At 37.2% G+C, this 27,538-nt stretch overlaps 1 protein-coding gene across 2 annotated transcripts; it reads left to right on the top strand.

The window, feature by feature from the left end:
- The first annotated feature begins 1,950 nt into the window (after nt 1-1,950).
- LOC127872749 (peroxisome assembly factor 2-like) lies at nt 1,951-27,099 on the top strand. 2 transcript variants are annotated; one of them, XM_052416125.1, is made up of 20 exons: nt 1,951-3,336; nt 3,605-3,777; nt 4,623-4,663; nt 4,961-5,103; nt 5,591-5,739; nt 6,672-6,792; nt 10,546-10,618; nt 10,872-10,949; nt 11,999-12,150; nt 12,610-12,711; nt 13,483-13,559; nt 14,519-14,657; nt 19,574-19,694; nt 20,152-20,236; nt 21,292-21,353; nt 22,288-22,396; nt 24,888-25,004; nt 25,333-25,410; nt 25,784-25,923; nt 26,555-27,099. In XM_052416125.1, the coding sequence occupies exons 1-20, from the start codon at nt 1,972-1,974 to the stop codon at nt 26,848-26,850; spliced, it is 3,621 nt and encodes a 1,206-aa protein (XP_052272085.1). In that variant the 5' UTR covers nt 1,951-1,971; the 3' UTR covers nt 26,851-27,099. The 2 variants fall into 2 exon arrangements, with proteins under 2 accessions (XP_052272085.1, XP_052272086.1); XM_052416126.1 differs by lacking the exons at nt 24,888-25,004; nt 25,333-25,410; nt 25,784-25,923; nt 26,555-27,099 and adding an exon at nt 22,684-22,726.
- The last annotated feature ends 439 nt before the right edge of the window (nt 27,100-27,538 follow it).

Below are 27,538 nucleotides of genomic sequence, written 5' to 3'. Positions count from 1 at the left end.
GGGGGAAGGTCACACTTTGAGGTCAAAGATAAAATATGGCCTTGTGTAATACAGCCTGACCTGAGTGCACATTCATTATTTAGCAGAAAAACGAATCCCTGGATCAATGTCAAGGTCAATATAAAGAGGTCAAAGATGGCAATGTGTCTTGTTCTGATAAAACTGGGCATAATGCATGTGCGTAAAATGTCGTCCCAGATTAGCCTGTGCAGTCCGCACTGTCGCATTGTCGTCATCGTACTGTCGCCATTGTACTATCGCACTGTCGCCATCGTATTGTCGCACTTTCGTCATGGTATTATCGTACTATCGCATTGTCGCCATCTTTTCAATCGTTTCGCGTTGCAACGCTTTATAATTTTCAGGTTTTTAAATCGTGAAAAGATGCCTATGATGGATATTTTAGAGCATGGTAAATGTTCAGTATTACTGTTACATCATAGATATCAAAACTACAACGAAAAATTGCGATTCTGAAACATTTTATTTTTTATTTTGTCAATTTAACGAAACGCGAAAAGGTCCATTTAAAGATTTGCTAAAGGTTCGGCATGAATACTGTTTGGTGCGTAATGCATCTATAATTTGGAACGTACGTTAAATGAATGATGAATTATAAATACTCATCGGATGATGGGTTGAGCGTAAACAACAAAAAAATACCCACCTACAGAACCTCTTGTAGCCTTTCTAAACAACCATCAAACCACCAAACAACCAAGAATAAACCAGACAAGATTAACTAATTTATGTTCGCTCATGAATTACCTCACAACTTCTATGTCTTTCTCTCTCTCTAACTCCCGTATCCCCCCTAACCTTTAACTCACTCTGAATAAAATATAATATGAATGAATGGATGAATGAATGAAAGAATGAATGAATGAACGAACAAATGAGTGAATGAATGAATAAATAAATAAATAAATAAATAAATAAAGTAGACAATCTCTTTCACATCGGTTACATGATTTCCTATATGAAAGCACGCAAATCGTATTCAAACTCAACGGAATCCGCATAGTGCCATCTATAATCTCGTCCTTCTTTCATCAAAGGCGACACTAGACACACTAAGCGATACACGATATTTTTCGCGACAGTCGCGGCGACGCACGATATTTTGCGCGACAGTCGCGGCGACGCACGATATATTTAACACGATATATCGCCCTTTTGTAGGCAGCCCAAAAGGCGATATATCGTTTTAAATATATTGTGCGTCGCCGCGACTGTCGCCCAAACTATCGTGCGTCGCCAAGACTATCGCGAAAAAATAACGTGCGACGCCGCGACTGTCGCGCAAAATATCGTGCGTCGCCGCGACTGTCGCGAAAAATATCGTTCACATATCGCTTCGTGTGTCGTGTCTGGCGTTAAAAGAGCGACACTAGACACTCGAAGCGACGCACGATATTTTGCGCGACAGTCGCGGCGACGCACGATATTTTATTATTCAAATATCGCCCATATTATCCGAATCTGTCTCAAATTAGTAGACTGCGATACATGTCGCTTTGTGTGTCTAGTGTCGCCCTGTAAACGCGAGACACGACACACGAAGCGATACACGATACTTATCGCTACAGTCGCGGCGACGCATGATATTTTGCGCGACAGTCGCGGCGACGCACGATATATTTAACACGATATATCGCCCCTGTGTAGGTAGCCCAAAAGGCGATATATCGTGTTAAATATATTGCGCGTCGCCGCGACCGTCGCGAAAAATATCGTGCATCGCCGCGACTGTCGCGCAAAATATCGTGCGTCGCCGCGACTGTCGCGAAAAATATCGTGTATCGCTTCGTGTGTCTATTGTCGCCCTTGATGAAAAAAGGGCGAGGTTATAGATGGCACTATCCGGATTCCGTAAAACTCTTTTAACATAAAAATTTTGTTGACACAAATGCAGGACGGGCCTCAAACTATTGGGGATAAATGTATGTGTTGTTATATTCGCAAATAAAAATGGCTGCCCTCAGTAATTCTGACAAATTTCGAGATAAAACCCTTAGATTCAACGCGTCCCTTGTCAAGCTTGATAAACAGGACCTAAGTAATAATGACAACCAATTACACGTGTTTGTTTCAAGAAAAGATGCCGATATTTTGGGACTACCTAGTTCCAGACAGTCGTTTTGTCTGTCTATTTGGACAAACACTAAAAGCGAAAGTAAACACCCACCAGGAAAGGGAAGCGTATTTCAGAGGTTCTTGTCGAACAGTCAGAATTTTCCAGAGATCCTAATACCAGATACTGAAGAAACAGACGTTGACAACACAGGAAGTATTGTTCATGGCTCAGATATTGAAATCTTCGTCGTCACCATAATTCGAGAACAAACGCAGAACCAAGCTGAGACTGATAGCCCTAACAAGATTGAGATATTTTGTTCACCAGAATTCATGACACACTATAACATTGCATCAGAGAATATATATGTAAGATGTGTCCAGCTTCACCCTGTCTACAATTTAGTGATTGGAGTCGGTTCACAAGAGACCTACAGGTGGATTACTAAGAGAGATTCAGAATTTTCCAAACATTTGTTACAGATTATCAAGAAAAGCCCTGTTCTTGTTAGAGCAAAGGATGTTTTCTTAGCACCATATGGCCCATTTCTTAATGATCCAGATTTCAAACGAGAATATTACACTGATACATTTGTACTAGAATGTTCTCCAGTTAAACAAGGCATGTTAACTGAAAAGACAGAGATGGTGATAACATTCTTAGGTGATATGCAAGCTGAAACAAAGAGATTTCAAGACAAAATCAGATCTTTAAAGCGTCCAGGCAATGCCGTGTCATTCAGTCCACTTCTGTCAGATTTCACACAATATTCAGACGTGTTTTATTCTAATTCACTCCAACAGGAAGATGAAGACGATTGTATCCCAAACTTTGAAGACATCACTGATGATAAGAATTCAAAAACTACAACTCAGACTTTTGATGTAACAAGGCAAAGGAAAGTCTCAGACTTTATTGGCAGTTTCTGCTTTGAAGTTGTTTCACAGGAATATGTTTTCAGAGAGATGCTGTTTCGTGAAGTAAAAAAACAAAACTTTGACTCTTTCTATTTTATTGGAATGTCAAGAAAACAAATGTTAAAACTTGGTGTTTTTGATAGCAGCTATGTGCTTGTAACTCCAGATTATGATGAAGATGTTGATGTTGTTGGTAAAGATCCTCCAATAGAGAGACTTTGTATGGTACGCTGCCTAACTAAGGAGTTTGATAGATCCACAAAGGTTTACATCTCACCCCTCTGCTTGTTTAACATGCAACAAAAGCCACCAGTTATATTGCCATCAAAATTGAAATTAAAGGTATGCTTTATGATAATTTGCATTGTTGACTTATTCACCTTCTTTTTACATACACTTGCAAACAGTTATTTTGAATTTCTTGGCTTAGAACATGCAAATGATAGATGGTTTGCAATTTTATAGAAAATCCATTAATTAAAAACTGTAAATGGCACAATATTTCTATATTTAAATTGCTACCAAATATTTTCAAAATTTGACATGCATTTCTGACTGCATGTAAACCAGATAGATTTTAAAACCATTAATATTTTTTCTTGTTTTACAGAGATATAACTTCACAGATGTGTATACCTTGAATATAATATCCTCCAAAAGCCCATCCTGCACTGTGACGCCGCCAGTTGCCAGTGAAGTCACCATTTCTATTGTCCCATCTCCCAACTACAGTCCACGGTCTCCACATGACGAGGCACTAAAACAGTATTTTACATGCAGAAGGTAAAAGTGAGAGTAATGATCTAAATAAAAAATTAGGTTTTAATTTACTTATTGTTTAACGCATTTAATAGAAAATTTAAAATTAACTAAAAAACTGCTCTGAAAAATCACATACATTAGAAAATACATACAATTCTAACATAAAAAAAAGAATATGTGTGACAAAATGTCTTTTTGCAAATCTTCAGTTCTTAAATGGTATTAATATGGCAAACTGGAGGTGTGATGTAGAATATACTGGTATATAAGCTGTACCAACCTACTTGAGTAGATTCTTGGACTAAGAGCCGGTTTATTTACCTTGGAATTTTCGAAGATATCACATCTTCTTCATCAGCTGATCACTGATTCACTGACGTCACAATCACATGACCGGTGAAGGGTCACGTGATACGAAGAGACTGGCATACACCTGGCCATCACTTAACAGGGACGAGGGACTCAAGCTACCCCCGGATGTATGCCAGTCTCTTCGTATCACGTGACCCTTCACCGGTCATGTGATTGTGACGTCAGTGATTCAGTGATCAGCTGATGAAGAAGATGTGATATCTTCGAAAATTCCAAGGTAAATAAACCGGCTCTGAGTCCAAGAATCTACTCAAGTATGCATCAACCAGAGCAGAGAAACCTACATGAACCTGTACTAACCTATTTTATAGTCAGTTTATGTCATTTCAAAGTTATTATTGTTATGAGTTATATAATACAAATTCAATATTTTCTTTATAAAGAATATGCTTTCCATGTATACATAATTTAAATGGGCATGATTGACCTTAAAGTCTAAAATTTAATCTATGTACACTAATCCTATAAGTTATAACTGTAGTGTTTTCCTTCAGGGTTGTTGCAAAAGGAGATATTATTGCCATAAGGAGCTCAGGTAAAAACAAGTTTGTTCAACCTCTCAGTAATCTTCCTACATTAATCAATTGTCTTTATTACAGTTAAGAAGTTCAAGCATGTTATGACATCAAACATATAAATTAATTACATGCCTATTAATTAGAAAGTTTGTGTGCTATACAATGTACTATCATGTGATCATATGGAACCTTAGCCGTCTCGAAAAACTCTGAATGGAATTACATGTTATATCATCTGATTGGCTTCCATTTAAAAGATGGATTTCTCTGAAGTTCATCTACAGGTTAATAAGTTTATAATTTTGTTTTAACAGATGATCCGCTTTTCTGGCAGAACACTGGCGATGATACAGAGAACAGATTTCCATGTATTTACTTCAAAGTAATTGGCATACAAGGCCAAGAAACAAAGCACAGGAACTTTGTAATGGACACCACACACACCACTCTAGTACAGGTGAGATAAAATGTTAACTGCTGTTCAAAAAAGGTGAATCAGTATAGGTAATATTATCCTAAATGCTTAATAAGTGTTTACAATTATTGTGAATAAATGCTCTATATGATTAATTGGCCTAAAGGCAAATGTCATTATACAACAGACTTGTCTCTAAATTTCTGTATACCAGAAATTTGATGATGCATTTTGTTTCAATGTTTTCTGAGACAAAATTTCTTTTTTAGGTGTCTTAAAGTATTGATGGTATTAGACTAGTTCTGGGAAAATTGGGCTTAATGCGAGTGTGTAAAATGTCATGCCAGATTAGCCTGTGTCTACACTGGAAGTTTGCTAAGGAGAGACTTCCATGAAACAAAAAATACCTTAAAAGCAGAGAGTGTTGTCCCTGATAAGCCTGCGTGGACTGCACAGGCTAATCTGGGATGACACTTCATGCACATGCATAAAGCCCTGTTTTCCCAGAATGAGGCACATACATTTTCAGATTGGCACAGAGCACAGTTACGTGCCAGTGATGATGCAGACATACCTAAGCCCCCAGCCTGTAAGTTTCTGGGACCAGGACTACTTACACGGCCTTCACACTTACGTGGATAGGCTGGAGAACTTCATCCTGCCCCACATCACCACCAGGTAAACATCCTGACCCACATCACCACCAGGTAACCATCCTGAACCACATCACCACCAAATAACCATCCTGACCCATATAACCACCAGGTAACCAACCTGCCTCACATCACCACCAGGTAACCATCCTGACCCACATCACCACCAGGTAACCATCTTGACCCACATAACCACCAGATAACCATCCTGCCTCACATCACCACCAAATAACCATCCTGCCCCACATCACCACCAAGTAACCATCCTGACCCACATCACCACCAAGTAACCATCCTGACCCACATAACCACCAGGTAACTTTCCTGCCTCACATCACCACCAGGTAACCATCCTGACCCACATCACCACCAGGTAACCATCTTGACCCACATAACCACCAGGTAACCATCCTGACCCACATCACCACCAAGTAACCATCCTGACCCACATCACCACCAGGTAACCATCCTGACCCACATCACCACCAGGTAACCATCCTGACCCACATCACCACCAGGTAACCATCCTGACCCACATAACCACCAAGTAACCCTAGTTAATAAAATAGACCACCAAGTTACTAACCACATCAAGACTAGGTAACCATTTATACGAAATACACCACCAAGTTACTATACCTCAATTGCTCGTTGTTGGCTGAGGAACTGCTTAATAGTGCCCCAGGTACTCTTATGTATACTGCAATATACTGTCCCTATGTATGGAAAATATGTTTTAAGGCCATACTCAGGGGTACATCTTAGTATATTCGCTGTAATAGTTTTACTTAAGCCGAAAATGACCAATTGAGCATTACTATGTATACTTCATCACAACCATTCTTTTTACTCCCCTTAGATGGTACATAAATCATGTGTATTGAGAAAATCCAATTTATAGTTAAAAAATTATTAAAATAATTGGTGAATATTAAAAAATGTTTACCTGCTTTTTAGCTCTGAAACAAAGATACTACAGTCATTGCCGCCGGCAATCCTGCTATCCGGCCCAGTGGGGTGTGGGAAGACAAGTCTGGTGGTAGCAGTGGCACGACGTTTTGGAGTCCACGCCTTCAAGGTGGGCACACAATATAAATATGAGCATCATTCTGCGAAAACTGGGCTTAATGTGTTTGTGTTAAATATCATCCCAGATTAGCCTGTGTAATCTGCAAATGCTTATCATTGATGACACTTTCTGCCTAAACTGGAAGAGACTTCCTCTTAACAAAAAATTCCAGAAAAGCAGAAAGTGTCATCCCTGAATAGCAGGAGGCCAATCTGGGATGACACTTTAGGGATATACATCAAGTCCAGTTTTGTCAGAAGAAAGCTCATATGGCAACTGTCATGGTTGGTTTTGTTATGTTGATATCCACTTTGTGGACCAGTTTTGTTATGTTGATATCCACTTTGTTGACCAGTTTTGTTATGTTGATATCCACTTTGTTTACCAGTTTTGTTATGTTGATATCCACTTTGTTGACCAGTTTTGTTATGTTGATATCCACTTTGTTGACCAGTTTTGTTATGTTGATATCCACTTTGTTGACCAAGTTTGTTATGTTGATATCCACTTTGTTGACCAGTTTTGTTATGCTGATATCCACTTTGTTGACCAGTATTGTTATGTTGATATTTACTTTGTTGACCAGTTTTGTTATGTTGATATCCACTTTGTTGTTTTGTTATGTTGATATCCACTTTGTTGACCAGTTTTGTTATGTTGATTTCCACTTTGTTGACCAGTTTTGTTATGTTGATATCCACTTTGTTGACCAGTTTTGTTATGTTGATATCCACTTTGTTGACCAGTTTTGTTATGTTGATATCCACTTTGTTGACCAGTTTTGTTATGTTGATATCCACTTTGTTGACCAGTTTTGTTATGTTGATATCCACTTTGTTGACCAGTTTTGTTATGTTGATATCCACTTTGTTGACCAGTTTTGTTATGTTGATATCCACTTTGTTGACCAGTTTTGTTATGTTGATATCCACTTTTTTGACCAGTTTTTTTATGTTGATATCCACTTTGTCGACCAGTTTTGCTATGTTGATATCCACTTTGTTGACCAGTTTTATTTCCACTCTCTAAGTCAAACAAATCTTCACCAAACTAAAAGGAGATATTTTTTTGTCCATGGTTTTAAGGTATGGAGCATCAAAGTTGTGTTTTAGACACCTTAATATGCCCTCATGGATGATGGTGGAAGATATTAGTATCAGTACAACACTCGCTCAACTACCATTTTCATTAAGTCTTCTAAAAATTGATACTGTAGCACAAAATTGCCTTTAAAAGTTTTAAAGACAGCTATTGCTATTGTCAAGTATTTGTGAGGTAAAAAAAACACAATGCATTCAAAACATATACATGTTTATTTAATGATACTTAATCAACAGTATTTAGGTTAAGTTGTATTGTGCAACATGTGCTAGAGGCACCCTTCCAGAAAGCACAGTGTTTTTGTATGCACAGTGTGAATCACCTAGCACAATTAAGTACTTTGTAGGTTTAGAGAAGAGGATTGAACCTGCACACCTCAAGTTCTGGCACCAGTTTGTTATCCCCCGCCAGAGGCGGAGGGATATTGTTTTGGCGTTGTCCGTCCGGCTGTCCGTCCATCCGTCCGTCCGTCCGGCACTTTTGTGTCCCGAGCCATATCTTGGAAGTGCTTTGGCGGATTTCATTGAAACTTCGTATGAGTATATATATATGCATAAGAGGATGATGCACGCCAAATGGCATTGTACACCATCTGTTAAAAACAGAGTTATGGCCCTTTGTATCTTGAAAAAATGCTTTTTACTATAGGCACTGATGTGTCCGGAGCCATATCTTGGAAGTGCTTTGGCGGATTGTATTGAAACTTGGTATGAGTATATATATGCATAAGAGGATGATGCACGCCAAATGGCATTGTATACCATCTGTTAAAAACAGAGTTATGGCCCTTTGTATCTTGAAAAATGCTTTTTACTATAGGCACTTTTGTGTCCGGAGCCATATCTTGGAAGTGCTTTGGCGGATTTCATTTAAACTTGGTATGAGTATATATCCCCCGCCAGAGGCAAAGGGATATTGTTTTGGCGCTGTCCGTCTGGCTGTCCGTCCATCACTTTTGTGTCCGAGCCATATCTTGGAAGTGCTTTTGCGGATTTCATTGAAACTTGGTATGAGTATATATATGGATAATAGGATGATGCACGCCAAAAAGCATTGTACACCATCTGATAATAACAGAGTTATGGCCCTTTGTACCTTCAAAAAAATGCTTTTTTTAGTGTCAAATATAACACTTTTGTGTCCAGAAGTATATAGGCGGGGGATATCAATTCAACGAATTTGCTTGTTACCACTAGTGCACAGATATGCTTGCAAATTGTAATTTGGATATAACATTAGTCTTACTCTAGGAAAATAGGGCTAAATGCATGTGTGTATAGTGTCTGCCCATATGAAGCTGTGCATTTTGAAATGGAATCATGAACTAATCCTGGACAACTCTTTCCACCTAGAGTTGATTTATGTTTAGAAGCGACTTCATGTTAATGAAAATTTCATTAAAGTGGAAAGTGTTGTCCAAGATTAGCCTGTACAGCCAGACTGCTAAGGCTAATCTGGGATGTCTTTTTATTATAAACCTGTTTAATGCTTTTAACAAAATACAGGTTGTATCAATCGTTGAAATAAAAAATCCCGTATTACGCTACTCACTGTTTCCAATTCCGTATTACCATACTTGCCGGACTTCTTCGACCCATTTAATGCATCACATTACACGCACCAAAAATAGAAATATTTTATATTACGAAATATATAACGTAGTACATCGTGTGACGTCATTTCTGTGACGAAACACAATAGTTTTAACTAAACTCTATGCAATTTAAGGACCTGTCGGACGTGGTGTTTTTTAACAGTAAACTATTTGTTAAAAACATTGAACGAATTCAAAACTTATTTTGGAGTGCGTGTTTATCATGCATAAATGTATATTTTGATAGGAATACAATAAATAGTGTGGTTTAAATTAAGTTTTGATGAAGACATGGAAGATAGAAGTGGAAGTGCATATTGTTTCAAGTTTTTGTTATAAACATCGGATTAAAGATGTCAAATTAATTGTTATAAATATTGGATTAACGATGGCATTAAGGTAAGCGTGTCGGAAACCTGTGTTTTCCCGGTTCGAATGTTTACACGTTAATTTACATAAACTGTATTCATACGCGTCTTAAATAAACTATGGCGTACCGTTTTAGTCATTGTTTTCTCAGTTTTGTTAAAGTAAAAAATACAATTGTTAACTGTTTTCGTTAGTTGCTGTATATAATAAAAGGAATATTACGCTAGTCAATTGTTCCAAGAGTTTGTTTCACTCTCGTGGCTTGTGCTATTTCGCATCACACTCGAGGCTCCGCCTCTCGTGTGATACGTCATCACACAAGCCACTCGAGTGATACAAACTCTTGGAACAATTGACTAGCGTAATATTCCGTATATATGAGTCGTGTACTGAGAAAACTGGGTTTAATGCATGTGTGTAAAGTGTCGTCCCAGATTAGCCTGTGCAGTCCGCACAGGCTTATCAGGGACAACACTTTCCGCCTAAATTGTATTTTTGCTAAGAGACTTAATTTATACGAAAAATGTCACAAAAGCAGAAAGTGTCGTCCCTGATTAGCCTGTGCAGATTGCATAGGCTAATCTGGGACGACACTTTATGCACATGCATTATGCCCTGTTTTCTCAGAATGCGATTCATATGAATTAAACCCTGTTTTTCCAGAGCGAGGCTCAATGGTGGTGACATTTCTGTTACAGGTTAATTGTCACACTTTGGTTGGAGAGTCTGCTGCAGCCACGGAATCCAGAATGAAAAACGCATTTACTGCAGGTGCTTATTGTTTGATTTGATTTAAGTTGTCCATAGTATTTTTTTAAAGTCAGATACTGAAAGTTCTCTATTTCCATAATGTAAAAGATTGATTTTAAAATGATTTACTTAATGTTTTTACAAAAATGTAATTAAATAATTAATAATTAAAATGCTGTTTCGCATGGTTAGTTTGTTACAATCGGTGTGTTTGAAATATGTGTAGTGTAACTATAATTACAGGGAAAATTTAATTTCATTAATGTGTTTTCAGCCGGGCTGTATTCTCCGTGCATTCTGCTGCTGCAGAGCATACATGCACTGGGTCGGGACAGGGATGGAAATACTGAAGGTTAGGAGCTCTTCTGTAGTATCAAGTACACATAAATGTTTAATTTAGATTCTAACTTATCACATGTAACATGTATATTTTAAGTACTTTTTTAGTAAAAGCTATTCCCAATGCCACTATATTGTGTTTGGTAATATTTAAAGGGATCATGTGCAGTGCTTCCGCAGGAATTTTTTCAGACGCCCCGGGGCCGATCCAGATGCATTTCGTGTGCTATGACTCTTAAAATCAATAACTATAAAATCATTGATTAAGATAGATTATTAATTTGTTTAACTTGCAGCCATTAAACAAATGTACATTTTGACTATACTAACTTTTAATCATTCAAACGTGTACGGTAATAGAATGCCTTCTGTTTTGTAATAGATTCCATGTTTCGTAATAGATGCTAAATGGTGTTATTTTCAATAATCATTATTTAATCGATATTACAGTCTTCAAGATAGTTAAGTATGCTAAATGTTCTAATTGCATGTTAAATAATGCACAAGATTGTGGTTTATTTTTAAGCATTACCTTAAGCTGATTCAAAAGTGTTTGGAGATAGGTGCCCCAACTCTACGAAATTTAACAGCTTTCAGCGTTGATCTTTTTAAGTTAAAGATGAATTTTTATCCCATGCCAAAGGGGATGTATAGATATAAAGGAGTCGAAGTGCCATGCACAAGAAATTTAACCATACACTTTCTAAAATATGAGTTCTTTGCCTTTGTTGTTGTTGTATAACGTTACTATTCAGGGCTATATCTCAGATACTTTCAACATGATACTTCATGGGTGTATAGATATCATGAGGAGAAATGCCATGAATAAAAACCAGAACCCTATGTTTTCTTAAACAAAAGTAATTGCTCTTTGTTGTTTTTGTATGATGTAACTACATATTATTGAGAAAAAGCGCAACCCTTTAAATAACTTTTTCTTTTAGTTCTGCGCCCCTAATTAAACAAAAAAAAATGTATGTGGGTTATATCAATTCAACAAATTCTCTTGTTACAAATGTCCCTGCAAATAAATTCATTTTCACCTGTTCCGGGCTATTACAGACCCCCGGGTTGCTAGCAGTCTTCTCTCCAATGTGATGCAGCTGAAGAACGACCTGCAACTGTTCCCCATGGTTGTCGTAGCAACCTGCCACAAGAACAAGGACCTTACCCACGACATGCAGGAGTGCTTTCTGCACCACCTTAAAATAGAAGTGAGGATTAATTTATTTCCTTAAGTTTTGCTCAGTGAGAAATAATATAATGTAATGACAACAAAAAATAGAAAAAATAATTAAAGTTAAATTGTATTTTTCTTGTAACACAGCGAATTAAATTCAAATGATACCACCATTGACATGCCAAGACATGCAGGAATGCTCCATCTGAAACCAGAGGTGAGGATTGAAAAACAGATTTGACCTGAGAGTGATCTCAATGGGATGAATTAGCAGACATTAAAACTGAAGTCTGTTATTATGTTATTGTTTGTTTGAGTGTATACATTAAGCTTGAAAAAGAAAAAATACACTGGTTTGAAATTGTTTAAAGAATTTATTGAAAATGTTGAATCTCAAATTAAAACATAGTGATTAGTCATTTCAAATTTTGGAGAATTTAAAAAATGAAGCCGACCAAATTTATGGTTGCAAATGCTTCCCTTTTACATCCAGGTTCCTACAGAGCATGAGAGGGGAGACATTGTCGGAGCATTGATACAGAATGTGAACCACAGCGCCAACATCTGTCTCTCCTACATAGCCCAGAGGACTGCAGTAAGTGACCTCTCTCTCCTACATAGCCCAGAGAACTGATGCAATTAATGCAAGTGCATAAAGTGTTGTCCCCATAGGCTATCAGGGATGGCACTTTCCACTGAAACTGGATTTTCGCTAAGAAAAGAATTCCTTTAAACAGAAAATACCATAAAAGCGGAAAGTTTCGTCCCAGATTAGTCTGAGCGGACTGCACCTGCTAAAATGAGACGACACTTTACGCATATGTATTAAACCCCCTTTTCACAGAGCATGGTTCATGTATAAACTTGACAATATCTTTATTTTCGTCAAGTTTGATTGAGCTTAAGATATATTTATAATTGATTTTTGACAATAAAGCAGTTTTTGAAGAATCTCAATGCCTATTATTTCACATATCCTCATGGATATTAATAAACAACAAACAAAGTTTATTGGCAATCCTACAAAAGCAATATGGGCAAGACAGAGAATCATTCAATATAAAGTATTTAAAGATGAACAAATGTGACAATCAAGAAACATTTGCATAATAACAAATAAAATGTAAGACAATTTAGTACAATTATGTGTGTAAACATGCAATTATACTGCATCTAAACAATATACTTTATCATATCTTAGTTTAAAAATCTTGGCCAAATATTTTGCAATAGTTTTGAGCTTTAGAACATTTGTGCAAGACCTCATAGGTATGTTTTTTCTTATGATAGACGAGCATATCCGAATATTATATTTTATATGCCATTTGTTTTATTTTATATATCATTATATACCTGATGATTTTAGGGCTTTGTGTTGGGAGACCTTGCTGCCCTGGTTGCCCATGCCAAACGAGAGGCCTTCAAGCGCATTGTCAACCTCTGGTGAGATTTACACTGAAGTATTGCGTACTTTACTTGAAGCATGTTTCAAATATTCTATTCTGATATTTTTTGCTCATGTCTAAGTAACTAAGATATTAATAAATACCTTAAAGCATCTTTTTTGTTCATCGAAAAACCGCAATGCTTTTTTTCATGTTATAAAATGCAATTAAGATGTCAGGGAACATTGATTTGCTTATGTTGTTATGTCTCTGTGTAGATAGTTTTTCCACTTTCGAGTCCTACAATTTGAAACCAGTCTTGACCAACTTTAAATATCAGCCCAACGGACTTAGTAACTATACAATTATGGCCTTTGAATTATATTAGTTTGTTCTTTGTACTCATTATGCAAGATATGTCCAACATCAACTATGAAAAGTGGTATAAAAGACTTGTAATAGCGGACAAAATCTTAAAATAGCCTTACTATTCAAGTTATAAAATTCAGACAATATACACCATAAGTCAAAGTGGTTTGTGTTGCAGATTGTTTTTCTTCTGAAATCAAGAGCAATAAAGAAGTTGTTGTCCCACAGTATGTACAATAAATTTCCAGACAAAGTCAAAGTGGCCATTGAATTCTGGTTGACTTTGAGATAAGGAGGTTCAGCTTTCAGAATTATATTAATTTTGAAAAACAAAAACACAGCAACATCTAAATTAAAGGTTTAAAGTGCAGAGAACATAATTAGATGTTACCTTTATAAAGCAACTCTCTCTGTGAAAACAGGGTTTAATGCAGTCCACACAGGCTAATCAGGGACAACACTTTCCTCTTTTTTGTATTTTATAAAATAATGTAGTCTCTTCTTTGCACAAATCCATTTTAGGCGGAAAGTTTAGTCCCTGATTAGCGTGTGCAAATAACTGCACATGCTGATAAGTAATGACACTTTCCACACATGCATTACACCCCATTTTGCCAGAGCAAGGCTATTCAACCTCATAATTTGTAGCTACTCTGGCAAGGTGCGCCCCACAGTGTCAGAGGAAGAGGACTTGCTGGCAGCAGGTATTGTACTGCAGCAGGCCGACTTCCAGGCTGCACTTGACCAGCTGCAGGCTGCACACTCAGACGCCATCGGGGCTCCAAAGGTATGACACCTAAGGGACACAAAAGTAATGACACCATAGAAACACAAAATGTAAGAAACTATTGGAACACCAAAGGTATGGAACCATAGAAAAAAAAAAGTGTGGACCCATAGTGGTATCAAATGTGAATTTGCTTTTGTGTATTGGCATCCCAGTCATATAAAGCATTCAACTTGCAAACAAAAGGATTAGCCTGTTTAGGAGCGTTTTGCCTTTATTTTCACTCTGTGTATGGTATGATACATTCAGCCTTTATTTCCACTCTGTGTATGGTATGAAACATTCAGCCTTTATTTTCACTCTGTGTATGGTATGAAACATTCAGCCTTTATTTTCACTCTGTGTATGGTATGAAACATTCAGCCTTTATTTTCACTCTGTGTATGGTATGAAACATTCCGCCTTTATTTTCACTCTGTGTATGGTATGAAACATTCAGCCTTTATTTTCACTCTGTGTATGGTATGAAACATTCAGCCTTTATTTTCACTCTGTGTATGGTATGAAACATTCAGCCTTTATTAGCTCATCTATTTTTTGAAAAAAAATTATGAGCTATTGTCATCACCTTGGCGTCGGCGTTGGCGTTGGCGTTGGCGTTGGCGTTGGCGTTGGCGTCGGCGTCCGGTTAAGTTTTGCGTTTAGGTCCACTTTTCTCAGAAAGTATCAATGCTATTGCATTCAAACTTGGTACACTTACTTACTATCATGAGGGGACTAGGCAGGCAAAGTTAGATAACTCTGGCGTGCATTTTGACAGAATTATGTGCCCTTTTTGTACTTAAAAAATTGCAAATTTTGGTTAAGTTTTGCGTTTAGTTCCACTTTTCTCAGTAAGTATCAATGCTATTGCATTCAAACTTGGTACACTTACTTACTATCATGAGGGGACTGGGCAGGCAAAGTTAGATAACTCTGGCATGCATTTTGACAGAATTATGTGCCCTTTTTATACTTAGAAAATTGACAATTTTGGTTAAGTTTTGTGTTTAGGTCCATTTTATTCCTTAAGCATCAAAGCTATTGCTTTCATACTTGCAACACTTACTAACTATCATAAGGGGACTGTGCAGGCAAAGTAATGTAACTCTGACTGGCATTTTGACAGAATTATGTGCCCTTTTTATACTTAGAAAATTGAAAATTTGATTAAGTTTTGTGTTTAGGTCCACTTTATTCCTACAGTATCAAAGCTATTGCTTTCATACTTGCAAGATTTATGAACTATCATAAGGGGACGGTGCAGGCAAAGTTATGTAACTCTGACTGGCATTTGGACGGAATTATGGGCCCTTTATACTTAGAAAATTGAAAATTTGGTTAAGATTTATGTTTTGGTCACTTTACCCCTAAAGTATCATAGATATTGCTTTCATACTTGGAACACTCACAAACTATCATAAGGGTACAGTAAAAGGACAAGTTGCATAACTCTGGTTGTCATTGTTACGGAATTATGGCCCTTTTTTGACTTAGTAACTTTTAATATATGGTTAAATTTTGTGTTTCGATCCACTCGAAGTATCAAGGCTATTGCTTTCAAACTTCAAATACTTACATGCTATCATGAGGTTACTGTACCTGGCAACTTGAATTTTACTTTGACCTTTGAATGACCTTGACTCTCAAGGTCAAATTATTAAATTTTGCTAAAATTGCCATAACTTCTTTATTTATGATTAGATTTGATTGATACTTTGATGAAACTACTCTTACCTGACATACCACAATAGACTTCACCCAAACCATCCCCCGTGCCCTCCCCCCCCCTCCCCCCCTCCCCCCCCCCCCCTAATTTTTTTTTTTTTTTTTTTTTTTTATAAGATCATCTCACAAATGACCACCACACCCTCACACTATACCCCCACCCCACCCCCCCCACCCCCCCCCCCAAATTTTTTTTTTGATTTTTTTTTTTTTTTTTTTTTTTTTTTTAAGATCATCTCACAAATTATCACCACACCCTCACACTATACCCCCCCCCCCCCCCCCCCGATTTTTTTTTTTTTTTTTTTTTTTTTTCGCTTTTTTGGAAGATAATGTAATAAATGTCCACAACCCCACACTATACACCCCTCTTCACTCCACTCCTCCCTCCTTTGTGATTGAAAATGAGAGTCCCTTCACCTTTAAAAAGAAAATAGATGAGCGGTCTGCACCCGCAAGGCGGTGCTCTTGTTTTCACTCTGTGTTTGGTATGAAACATTCAGCCTTTATTTTCAGTCTGTGTATTGTATGAAACATTCAACCTTTATTTTCACTCTGTGTATGGTATGAAACATTCAGCCTTTATTTTCACTCTGTGTATGGTATGAAACATTCAGCCTTTATTTTCACTCTGTGTATGGTATGAAACATTCAGTCTCTTCTTTAAGACAAGGTGATTTCCTAATGAATTATCCTACAAGTACATTACAGTTGTTTGATGTGCATTAATTACCTGCCATGGCAATTTTGCTCAGAAATGTTAATATCACTTTGATGTAGAAAAGGCAAATATTCTCAAATTTATGGTTCTATAAGGAAACATTTGCATGGTAGCAAAAAGAGATTTTTAGAGCCATTTTCTGCTGCATGTTGTTTGAATTGCCTAAATTCAGATTCCCAACGTGATGTTGCTGGGCTATTGGCTATGTTGTTTGAATTGCCTAACTGCAGATTCCCAACGTGATGTTGCTGGGCTATTGGCTATGTTGTTTGAATTGACTTACTGTAGATTCCTTACGTAATGTAGGATGATGTTGGTGGGCTATTGGTATGTTGTTTGAATTACCTAACTGCAGATTCCCAACATGATGTGGGATGATGTTGGTGGGTTATTGGCTATGTTGTTTGAATTGCCTTTGTGCAGATTCCCAATGTGATGTGGGATGATGTTTGTAAGTTATTGGCTATGTTGTTTGAATTGCCTTTCTGCAGATTCCCAACATGATGTGGGATGATGTGGGTGCATTTGTGTCACTCCTAAGATTTTCCCACGGCACCTTCTGAAAGTGTTTGTTTTAAGAAATTATTTAATAAGTTACTTTTCATATATATATCTATTTCAGAATATAAAATACTGTTCTAGCTGTTGATATGTCCCCTTAATAGTTAAAACTGAGATAACTTGTGTGTAAATAGTTGTAAATGGTTGTATATATTTCCAAGTTCAGAAAGTCATGTTGATCTTGAATGTGCTTCCATGTCCACAGTGCTTATATATTTAATAATTAGAATGAATTATCTTTGATGTAATTGTGTGTTTTTTTATAAACTCGAGAAACTTACATTATTTGTGTACCACATTACAAGTTTGGCAAGAAAAAATCTTTAACAATATTAAAAACCATGTGTGGATTGAAAAAGATTTTTTTAAACTTTTTTGCTATTTGACAATTCGGTAAGCCTATGTCTTTTATAACTTTTTCATAACGTCAATGTCTTTCAACATGTTTTATTTGCCATTGTTATTTATTGTGATATTGTTTGAAAAAAATGTATATTGACATGTTATTTTTCAATGCATTCTTTGTAAGGAACAAAGTAAACCAAAAGTATAGGGACAGGGGGCAGCAGTTGCAGAGGAAAGCAGAAAAGCTTTTAAGCACCCATAGCTAGATTGGTCTTAACTACTTGTTTATTTTAAAATGATTAATGTTAATAAATGTGTTTATTTACAAAGTTTATTTGCTTTCGTTCTTTCAGATCATATTTAAACTGGCCACTTTTCATATCCAAACGAATGTTTTTTTTAAATAGATATTTTTCAAAGATACACTTAAGTGCACTTATACACTAAAAATACACTAGAGCGTATTTATAAAAAAAATACACTAGAGCATATCTTTTAAAAAATAATACACTAGAGCGTATTTAAAAAACAACAACACTATAGGGTATTTAAAAAAAAATACACTAGAGCGTATTTTTTAAAAGATACACTAGAGCGTTTTTGTTTTTTTTTAAATACACTAGAGCATACTTAAGTGTATTTTTCATGTTTTCCTAAGTAAATTAAAACTCTTTTAATACGCTTGAAGTGTACATTATGGGGTACAAAAAAAACGGTAAGCGTATTAGTACACTTAACCAAAAAAATGTACTTAAGCGTATTAGTTCCACTGGAAAAAAACACTGAAATACACTTTAAAATACACACAAAATGGCATTTATACACTCAAAAAGTGTATTATTTGAACAGAAAAATGCGCTTGTTTATTTAAATGCGCTTTAAAGCGCATGTTATTGGCACCGTATTTTTTAAGCAAAAAATACGGTGCCAATAACATGCGCTTTAATGCACATTAAAAGCACATTTAATGCGCATTAAATGCGCATTTAGTGCACTTTTTCTAGAAATATGGGCTAGTGGCTATGTTGTTTGAATTGTTTTTCTGCAGAAACCCAATGTGATGTGGGATGATGTGGGTGGGCTATTGGTTATATTGTTTGAATTGCCTTTCTGCAGATTCCCAACATGATGTGGGATGATGTTGGTGGGTTATTGGCTATGTTGTTTGAATTGCCAAAATGCAGATTCCCAACATGATGTGGGATGATGTTGGTGGGTTATTGGCTATGTTGTTTGAATTGCCTTTCTGCAGATTCCCATCATGATGTGGGATGATGTTGGTGGGTTATTGGCTATGTTGTTTGAATTGCCTAAATGCAGATTCCCAACATGATGTGGGATGATGTTGAAGGGTTATTGGCTTTGTTGTTTGAATTGCCTAAATGCAGATTCCCAACATTATGTGGGATGATGTTGGAGGGTTATTGGCTTTGTTGTTTGAATTACCTCACTGCAGATTCCCAACGTGATTTGGGTGATCTATTGGCTATATTGTTTGTATTGCCTTTCTGCAGATACCCAATGTGATGCGGGATGATGTGGGTGGGCTATTGGCTTTATTGTTTGTATTGCCTTTCTGCAGATTCCCAATGTGATGTGGGATGATGTGGGTGGGCTCTCAGACGTTAAGAGTGAGATACTGGACACTATCCAACTCCCTCTGCAGTACCCAGAACTGCTGGCAGCCGGACTCAGACGTTCAGGTATGGGTCTCGTATGAGCTGTGTCAAGGGAAAATGGGTTTTATGACATGTGGAAGCGCGATCCAGAACAGCTTTTTTCAGTCTGGTCAGGAGCAATTGTCTACAATAATGTGACAATGAAACCTTGAGTGACTATATCGCAGACAGCGTAGCTCCTGCCCAGACTGCATGACTGCCCAGGCTCGCCTTGCGCTATGCTGGCTGTAAATTGCATAAAACCCATTTTTGCATGATGAGGTTCTTGTGATATCTCTCTGTCTTAATGGCCTCAAGACTGGTCTGGAGTTCATTGTTACTTTTGTGTGCTTATTACCTTAAACATATGTAATACATTTATCCATATACTTAATACATGTGTATAAATATTGAAAGTATCTAATGTTTCCTGCAATTTTATGTAAATCTTCTTTTAACTATGTGGATGTTAGACATGTTATAAAGGACGCTTCCATTCCAGGTGTCTTGCTATATGGCCCCCCTGGTACTGGTAAAACTCTGTTGGCAAAGGCTGTAGCCACTGAATGCTCCCTCAATTTCCTCAGGTTAGTCTCTCTCGGGGGTCTGTACATTTGAGTCGCACTCTAAGAAAACTGGGCATAATGCTTGTGCGTTAAGTGTAGTCCCAGATTAGCCTGTGCAGTCCGCACAAGCTTATCAGGGACGACACTTTCCGCTGTTATGAATTTTTGGTTTAAATGAAGTCTCTTTCTAGCAAAAATCAAATTTAGGCGGAAAGTGTCATCCCAGATTAGCCTGTGTACTGCACAGGCTAATCTGGGATGACACTACGCACATGCATTATGCCCAGATTTCTCAGAACACGACTCATTTATTCACCAAACTATTCTTAGACTTAATACTAAGGATATTCTTTCAAATGTTATATTAAAGAATTTCTTTAATTTTGAGTCCGACTTTTTTCTCTTTTATGTATTTCGTATATGATTTTCAACACTTAACTACATGTTATTGTAATGTTTACAAGGTACTAACTTATATGCTTTGTCTGTCGTTGACTACTATTATATATAACTTAAGATGTGTGCATTACATGTTTTTTTCTTTTTTTTCGTGTCTGATTGCAAAACATTATTTTTATAATCCATATTGTATTTGTATGTGCTTGTTATCTTGAAATAAAATGTTTTGGAATTTTTTTTTTAGTCAGACATGGAATTAACCACTGCTAATTAAATCAATATTCATTAAGAACATTTGAAAAAATTAAATACGCACCAGTTGTAACCTTCATATATGCTGCTTAACCTGGAGTATTTTTCTTGGCATTTTTGTATACATAAGTGCAATAATGGTTTGCTGAATGGGGGTCCAAATATCTTTGATGGATTTTTATCACAAGAAAAGTTCTGCTCAAGCTATTTTGTAGTGATTAAATGACATTCAGTTTTTTTGTGCATTCAAATATACAGTGAAATGTTGACATTATAATTGATCCATTAATTTGTGGCTGTTTTAATTCATTTTATGTTTTCTTTATTTAAATTTAAAATCAGTGGTTTCAAAAAGGTTGCTACTTTTTTTTGCTTAGAACATTTGGAACAGTTATTAAGTTTTTGTTGGTGTTTTGTATCCACAGTGTGAAGGGTCCAGAGTTAATAAACATGTACGTGGGACAGAGTGAGCAGAATATTAGAGAAGGTATTTGTAACCTGTTATAAATATATGAGAGTTGTCATGCCAAAATGGGCCTGAAGGCTTAAGATTTAGTTTTCTGTTCCAGCTGAGTCTTCTTTTGAGATATCCATAGTCCTTTCAGACAGTACATGGTATATGATTTATACACTGTTCAATCTTTTTTATCTATAAATCAAGTTGGGATAGTGTTTCCATTTGAGAAAACAAGGTAGTCTCAGAAAGGATGCAATAAACAAAAATCGCTTTTAAGCATCTAAATGGACCATGCTCTGTGAAAATGTGGTTTAATGCATGTGTGTAAAGTGTTGTGCAAGATTAGCCTGTCTGCACAGGCTAATCAGGTAGCCTGTCTGCACAGGCTAATCAGGGACAACACTTTCTGCTTTTATGGTATTTTTAGTTTACTAAAGTCTCTTCTTAGCAAAAATCCAGTTTCGGCCAAAAGTGTCGTCCCTGAGTATCTATTGCGGACTGCAGTCTATTCTGAGACGACACTTTACGCACATGAATTAAATCCCTTTTTCACAGAGCACAGCCCAAATGGATTCTAAAGGCTTTTCATTCTTTTCAAGCAGAGGGCACAGAATAAAACAATCAGAAATGGTTTTTACTTGAAAAGACTTCAGTGTGTAGCTACTTAAAATTCTCCTTAACAATTGTTTGAGGATTACTTGATTAATGTCCATTTATTCCATATCACATTCATCAACTCATGCTCTTTGGAAAATCAATAACAAGGGTCATCTGTTTTTTGTATACAAATTGAGCCCTTTAACCTGTGATATCCATGTTCTAAGCTTTGATAATGTTGCAGACTTATTTAATTAAGACACAAATGTGGAATTCATCTGTATAAAATACCTTAAGTTTTTTATTTGTTGAAAATCCATTTGTGGTTTGCGGTACTTTATGATGGGTCATGTTGCCATGTTTACAGTGTTCAATAGAGCAAGAAGTGCTACTCCATGTGTGATATTCTTTGATGAGTTGGACTCACTGGCCCCACACAGAGGCAAGAGTGGAGACTCAGGAGGGGTGATGGACAGGTATTGATATAGAGTGGAGACTCAGGAGGGGTGATGGACAGGTATTGATATAGAGTGGAGATTCAGGAGGGGTGATGGACAGGTATTGATATAGAGTGGAGATTCAGGAGGGGTGATGGACAGGTATTGATATAGAGTGGAGATTCAGGAGGGGTGATGGACAGGTATTGATATAGAGTGGAGATTCAAGAGGGGTGATGGACAGGTATTGATATAGAGTGGAGATTCAGGAGGGGTGATGGACAGGTATTGATATAGAGTGGAGATTCAGGGGGGGTCATGGACAGGTATTGATATAGAGTGGAGACTCAGGAGGGGTCATGGACAGGTATTGATATAGAGTGGAGACTCAGGAGGGGTCATGGACAGGTATTGATATAGAGTGGAGACTCAGGAGGGGTCATGGACAGGTATTGATATGAGCCTCACTCCGGGAAAACAGGGCTTAATGCATGTGCGTAAAGTGTTGTCCTAGATTAGCCATTGGAGTCCACACAGGCTAATTAGGGAAAACACTTTGCCCTTAAACTGGTTTTTACTTACAAGAGACTTGCTTTAAACAAAACATACTGATAAAGGAGTGTCATCCTTGATGAGCCTGTGCTAATTGCACAGGTTAATCTGGGACAACACTTTATTGACATGCATTTAGTCACAGTTTCCCAGAGAACAGCTCATATATCAGGGTGTTGGGGGCGTGATGGGGGTATGTATCATGTGTGCTAATGATTATTTTGTTTTCACTTATTGACCAACACAGGAGAAAGAATAGCAACTTAGCATGGGTCATGGACAGCCAGACCACTTCTTTTTAACTATGATTGTATACCCTTTGTATAACATGTACATCAGATCAAATGCCACAAATTATTCTATATCAATGAAGAAATGGTTTTGTAAAACTTATTATTTGTATTGAGGGTTGGTCCAGTTTGATAGTAAATGTATATTAAAAAGTGGACAACAAAAACATTGCTCAACCTCAATTTGATTTTCTTGATGTTTGATATGTTTGTATATTTTCTTCATTTAAATATGTATGCTTTGCATATATTTATTATAAATCTATTCTGACTGTTATGTGTCAGTAATCTGTTATCACATGACATTTATCTATATGACGTTTTTCACATCAAACAAGATAACCATTGCAAGTCTTAACAAACTTTCTGTTCAGTTAAGTGTGTTAAAAGTTTATCAATTATATTGCTCATACAATGAAAATTGCAATTATACTTTGAAATGGCAACTATTAATGGATAATAGATAGATGTAAAGGTAAAATCACACACATAAAACGTGAATAATAGTTATGATGATTTCATGTCATTAATGAGCCTCTCTAGGAGACAACAGGGCTGAATGCATGTGCGTCCCAGATTAGGCTGTGCAGTCCCCATAAGCTAATCAGGGACAACACTTTAAGCTTTTATGGAATTTTTACCTAAACGGAAATCATTTCTAAACATAAATCTAGTCTGGGCGGAAAGTGTATTCCCTGACTAGCCAGTGCATATGGCACAGGCTAATCTGGGACGACACCTTACACACATGGATTAAACCAAGTTTTTCCAGAGCAAGGCTCAAATGGTGACTCTGCTTGCACTTATTGTAGGGTGGTGTCCCAGTTGCTGATTCTGCTTGCACTTATTGTAGGGTGGTGTCACAGGCTGACTCTGCTTGCACTTAATTTAGGGTGGTGTCCCAGGCTGACTCTGCTTGCACTTATTGTAGGGTGGTGTCCCAGGCTGACTCTGCTTGCACTTATTGTAGGGTGGTGTCCCAGGCTGACTCTGCTGGCACTTATTGTAGGGTGGTGTCCCAGGCTGACTCTGCTTGCACTTATTGTAGGGTGGTGTCCCAGGCTGACTCTGCTTGCATTTATTGTAGGGTGGTGTCCCAGTTGCTGACTCTGCTTGCACTTATTGTAGGGTGCTGTCCCAGGCTGACTCTGCTTGCACTTATTGTAGGGTGGTGTCCCAGTTGCTGATTCTGCTTGCACTTATTGTAGGGTGGTGTCCCAGGCTGACTCTGCTTGCACTTATTGTAGGGTGGTGTCCCAGTTGCTGATTCTGCTTGCACTTATTGTAGGGTGGTGTCCCAGGCTGACTCTGCTTGCACTTATTGTAGGGTGGTGTCCCAGGCTGACTCTGCTTGCACTTATTGTAGGGTGGTGTCCCAGGCTGACTCTGCTTGCACTTTTTGTAGGGTGGTGTCCTAGGCTGACTCTGCTTGCACTTATTGTAGGGTGGTGTCCCAGTTGCTGATTCTGCTTGCACTTATTGTAGGGTGGTGTCCCAGTTGCTGATTCTGCTTGCACTTATTGTAGGGTGGTGTCCCAGTTGCTGACTCTGCTTGCACTTATTGTAGGGTGGTGTCCCAGTTGCTGATTCTGCTTGCACTTATTGTAGGGTGATGTCCCAGTTGTTGACTCTGCTTGCATTTATTGTAGGGTGGTGTCACAGTTGCTGACTGCTTGCATTTATTGTAGGGTGGTGTCCCAGTTGCTGGCAGAGATGGACGGCCTCAACAAGGCTAGTGATGTGTTTGTCATTGGAGCCACCAATAGACCAGACCTTTTGGATCCAGCTCTGCTTAGGCCAGGACGGTAAACATCTCACTGTTGTTGATTTGACCCTTTAGCACTCATAAACACATTTTGACATGTTTGTAGTCCTAAAGAAAACCAAAGTAAAGTTTGGTCCTTTCTTAACAGTTTCAAGTTAAGAAGGCACATTTTAATCCCTAAGATACTGATGAGCAGCAATTAGCATATAACCTGAACAGGCTTCTAGATACTTGCAGGTTGCTCTGTTTTTTATGCTGGTTAAATGTAGCCATTTTCTTTTTGCTTTTTACTGATATAGCCTTGCCTTTTGTATGGGAAGCTGTTGTGCACTATCAGTAACTCCATTTATGGACTGGTTATGTTTCAGGTTTGATAAGATGCTGTACTTGGGTGTGAGTGATGACAACCAGTCTCAGTACAGGATTCTGAAAGCGTTAACGAGAAAGTAGGTCATAGGAAATTATCATATTTACAGATGTTAAGTACTACATAACAGTAAACTAAAATCAGTGTAGCAAATTAAGTTAAGAAATTCAGCCTGTAAGCAGCGCACATTCCTAAATCAAATTAATTTTTCATTCTTAAAAAAAAAGAATGTTGAGCTTTTGTGCGAATAATTTATAATACATTATAATTATTTACTGTTTAAAGAAATGCAAGAACAAATCTGTATCATTTACCAATTGCATCATTTGTTTTCATAGTGGCTCTACTTTGTATAAATACCTACTTTAAGAAACTTTAGAGTTGACTTTATTTTTACAAATTAATTTTATACATGTACTCATAAGCTTTTAAAGATGATTTTGTTTCCGCAGATTCAACCTAGAGGAAAATTTTGACATGGAAAAGTTTGTTGAGAAATGTCCGTTCAATCTGACGGGTGCAGATTTCTACGCCCTGGCATCAGATGCCATGTTGAATGCTATCAAGAGAAAGATAGATCTGGTTGATGCAGGCATGTATACATCCTTTCAACTAGTATTTTTATATTTTGATTCAGAGTGTTTAAGGAAAATGCCCAAGAAACAAACATTTGTGAGTATGTCTCTTGAAATACTTAAAACAACATCAACCATTTTATGAAGCATTCCATCTCCGCTTCATTTGACTAATTATCCATTCAATCACTGAACTGTTGCATGTTACCAGCACATATGATTCATTCACATAAAAGTATATCAATTGGCTACTTAACTTTTTTCAGTGTTGGCACACTATAAATCATTAAGTTAGCACACTATAAATCATTAAGTTAGCACACTATAAATCATGAAGTTGGCACACTATAAATCATGAAAACAGGGCACAATAAATTTTGGTAAAGTGTCACCCCAGATTAGCCTGTTCAGTCGACACAGGCAAATCAGGGACAGCATGTTCCGCCTAAACTGGATATTTGTTAAGAAGATACTTCCCTTTAACTAAAAATACCATGTGCCGACTTCACAGGCTAATCTGAGATGACACCTTGCGCACATGCATTAAGCCCAGTTTTCTCAAAACGAGGCTAACATATTTCAAACATCAGTTAACACAATGGAGGACAAAGTTGGCACACTAGCAATCATTATATATTTTAATGTCAGGTAAAACAGTGGAGGACAAAATCACCGTGGGTGAGAGTGACTTCCAGCTGGCGCTAGAGAACCTCTCGCCCTCAGTCTCTGAGGCTGAGCTTGAGAGATACGAACACATAAGAGAGCAGCTCAAGGGGGGTCACTCTGGGGATGACACGGTACAGGACAGCGTTGAGCGACTCAAAGAAATTGCCGCTAGATACACCGATGGCACTGAAGATGGGAAATATGATGCTGAGGGAATGGAGGAAGAAATTATTGATAAACAGGCGGATATTTTGAATGCGCAATCTGCTGAATTGTGAATTTGTTTAGTGTACTTGTGTAAGATATAACATGCATTAATTTTTTTTATTTTTTTATTCTATGTGCTTATAATTAATCACTTCTTATAAATTAAAGGTGTAGAAAAAATGATATAAAATTGTTTTTGCCAATGAAGGGACTACAAGCCATTCCCTTGTTGAGTGAATATTATTGTAAAATATATGAGTATATGACCTGCACATCTACTTGTATCCACGGTTATCATAAATAGCAAAAGGTGAACAACATGATGTTGTTTTTGTTTTTTATCTAGTCTGTGATTATACTAATAATAGTGGCATGTGCTGTCTACAGGCTAACATTTACCGAAGAATGTCTTCAGGGCAAACTTTTTACATTTAAGCCCAAGTATTGATCATATATACAGTGACAGAACACGAAACACACACAAGTTATAGTGTTGTTCAAAAAGTGTTTTCTTATTAAGACATTGAATTATGATTTTAGTTGGTGTAATGTTCAGCTCACCATAACTTGAAATGGAAATAAACTGGTGTAATGTTCAGCTCACCATAACTTGAAATGGAAAAAAACTGGTGTAATGTTCAGCTCACCATAACTTGAAATGGAAAAAAACTGGTGTAATGTTCAGATCACCATAACTTGAAATGGAAAAAAACTGGTGTAATGTTCAGATCACTATAACTTGAAATGGAAAAAAACTTA

This window comes from Dreissena polymorpha, chromosome 3, assembly GCF_020536995.1.
Source record: "Dreissena polymorpha isolate Duluth1 chromosome 3, UMN_Dpol_1.0, whole genome shotgun sequence".
NCBI lineage: Eukaryota > Metazoa > Mollusca > Bivalvia > Myida > Dreissenidae > Dreissena > Dreissena polymorpha.
The sequence above is the reverse complement of the archived record's forward strand: the minus strand, read 5'-3'. Positions and strand labels throughout refer to the sequence as shown.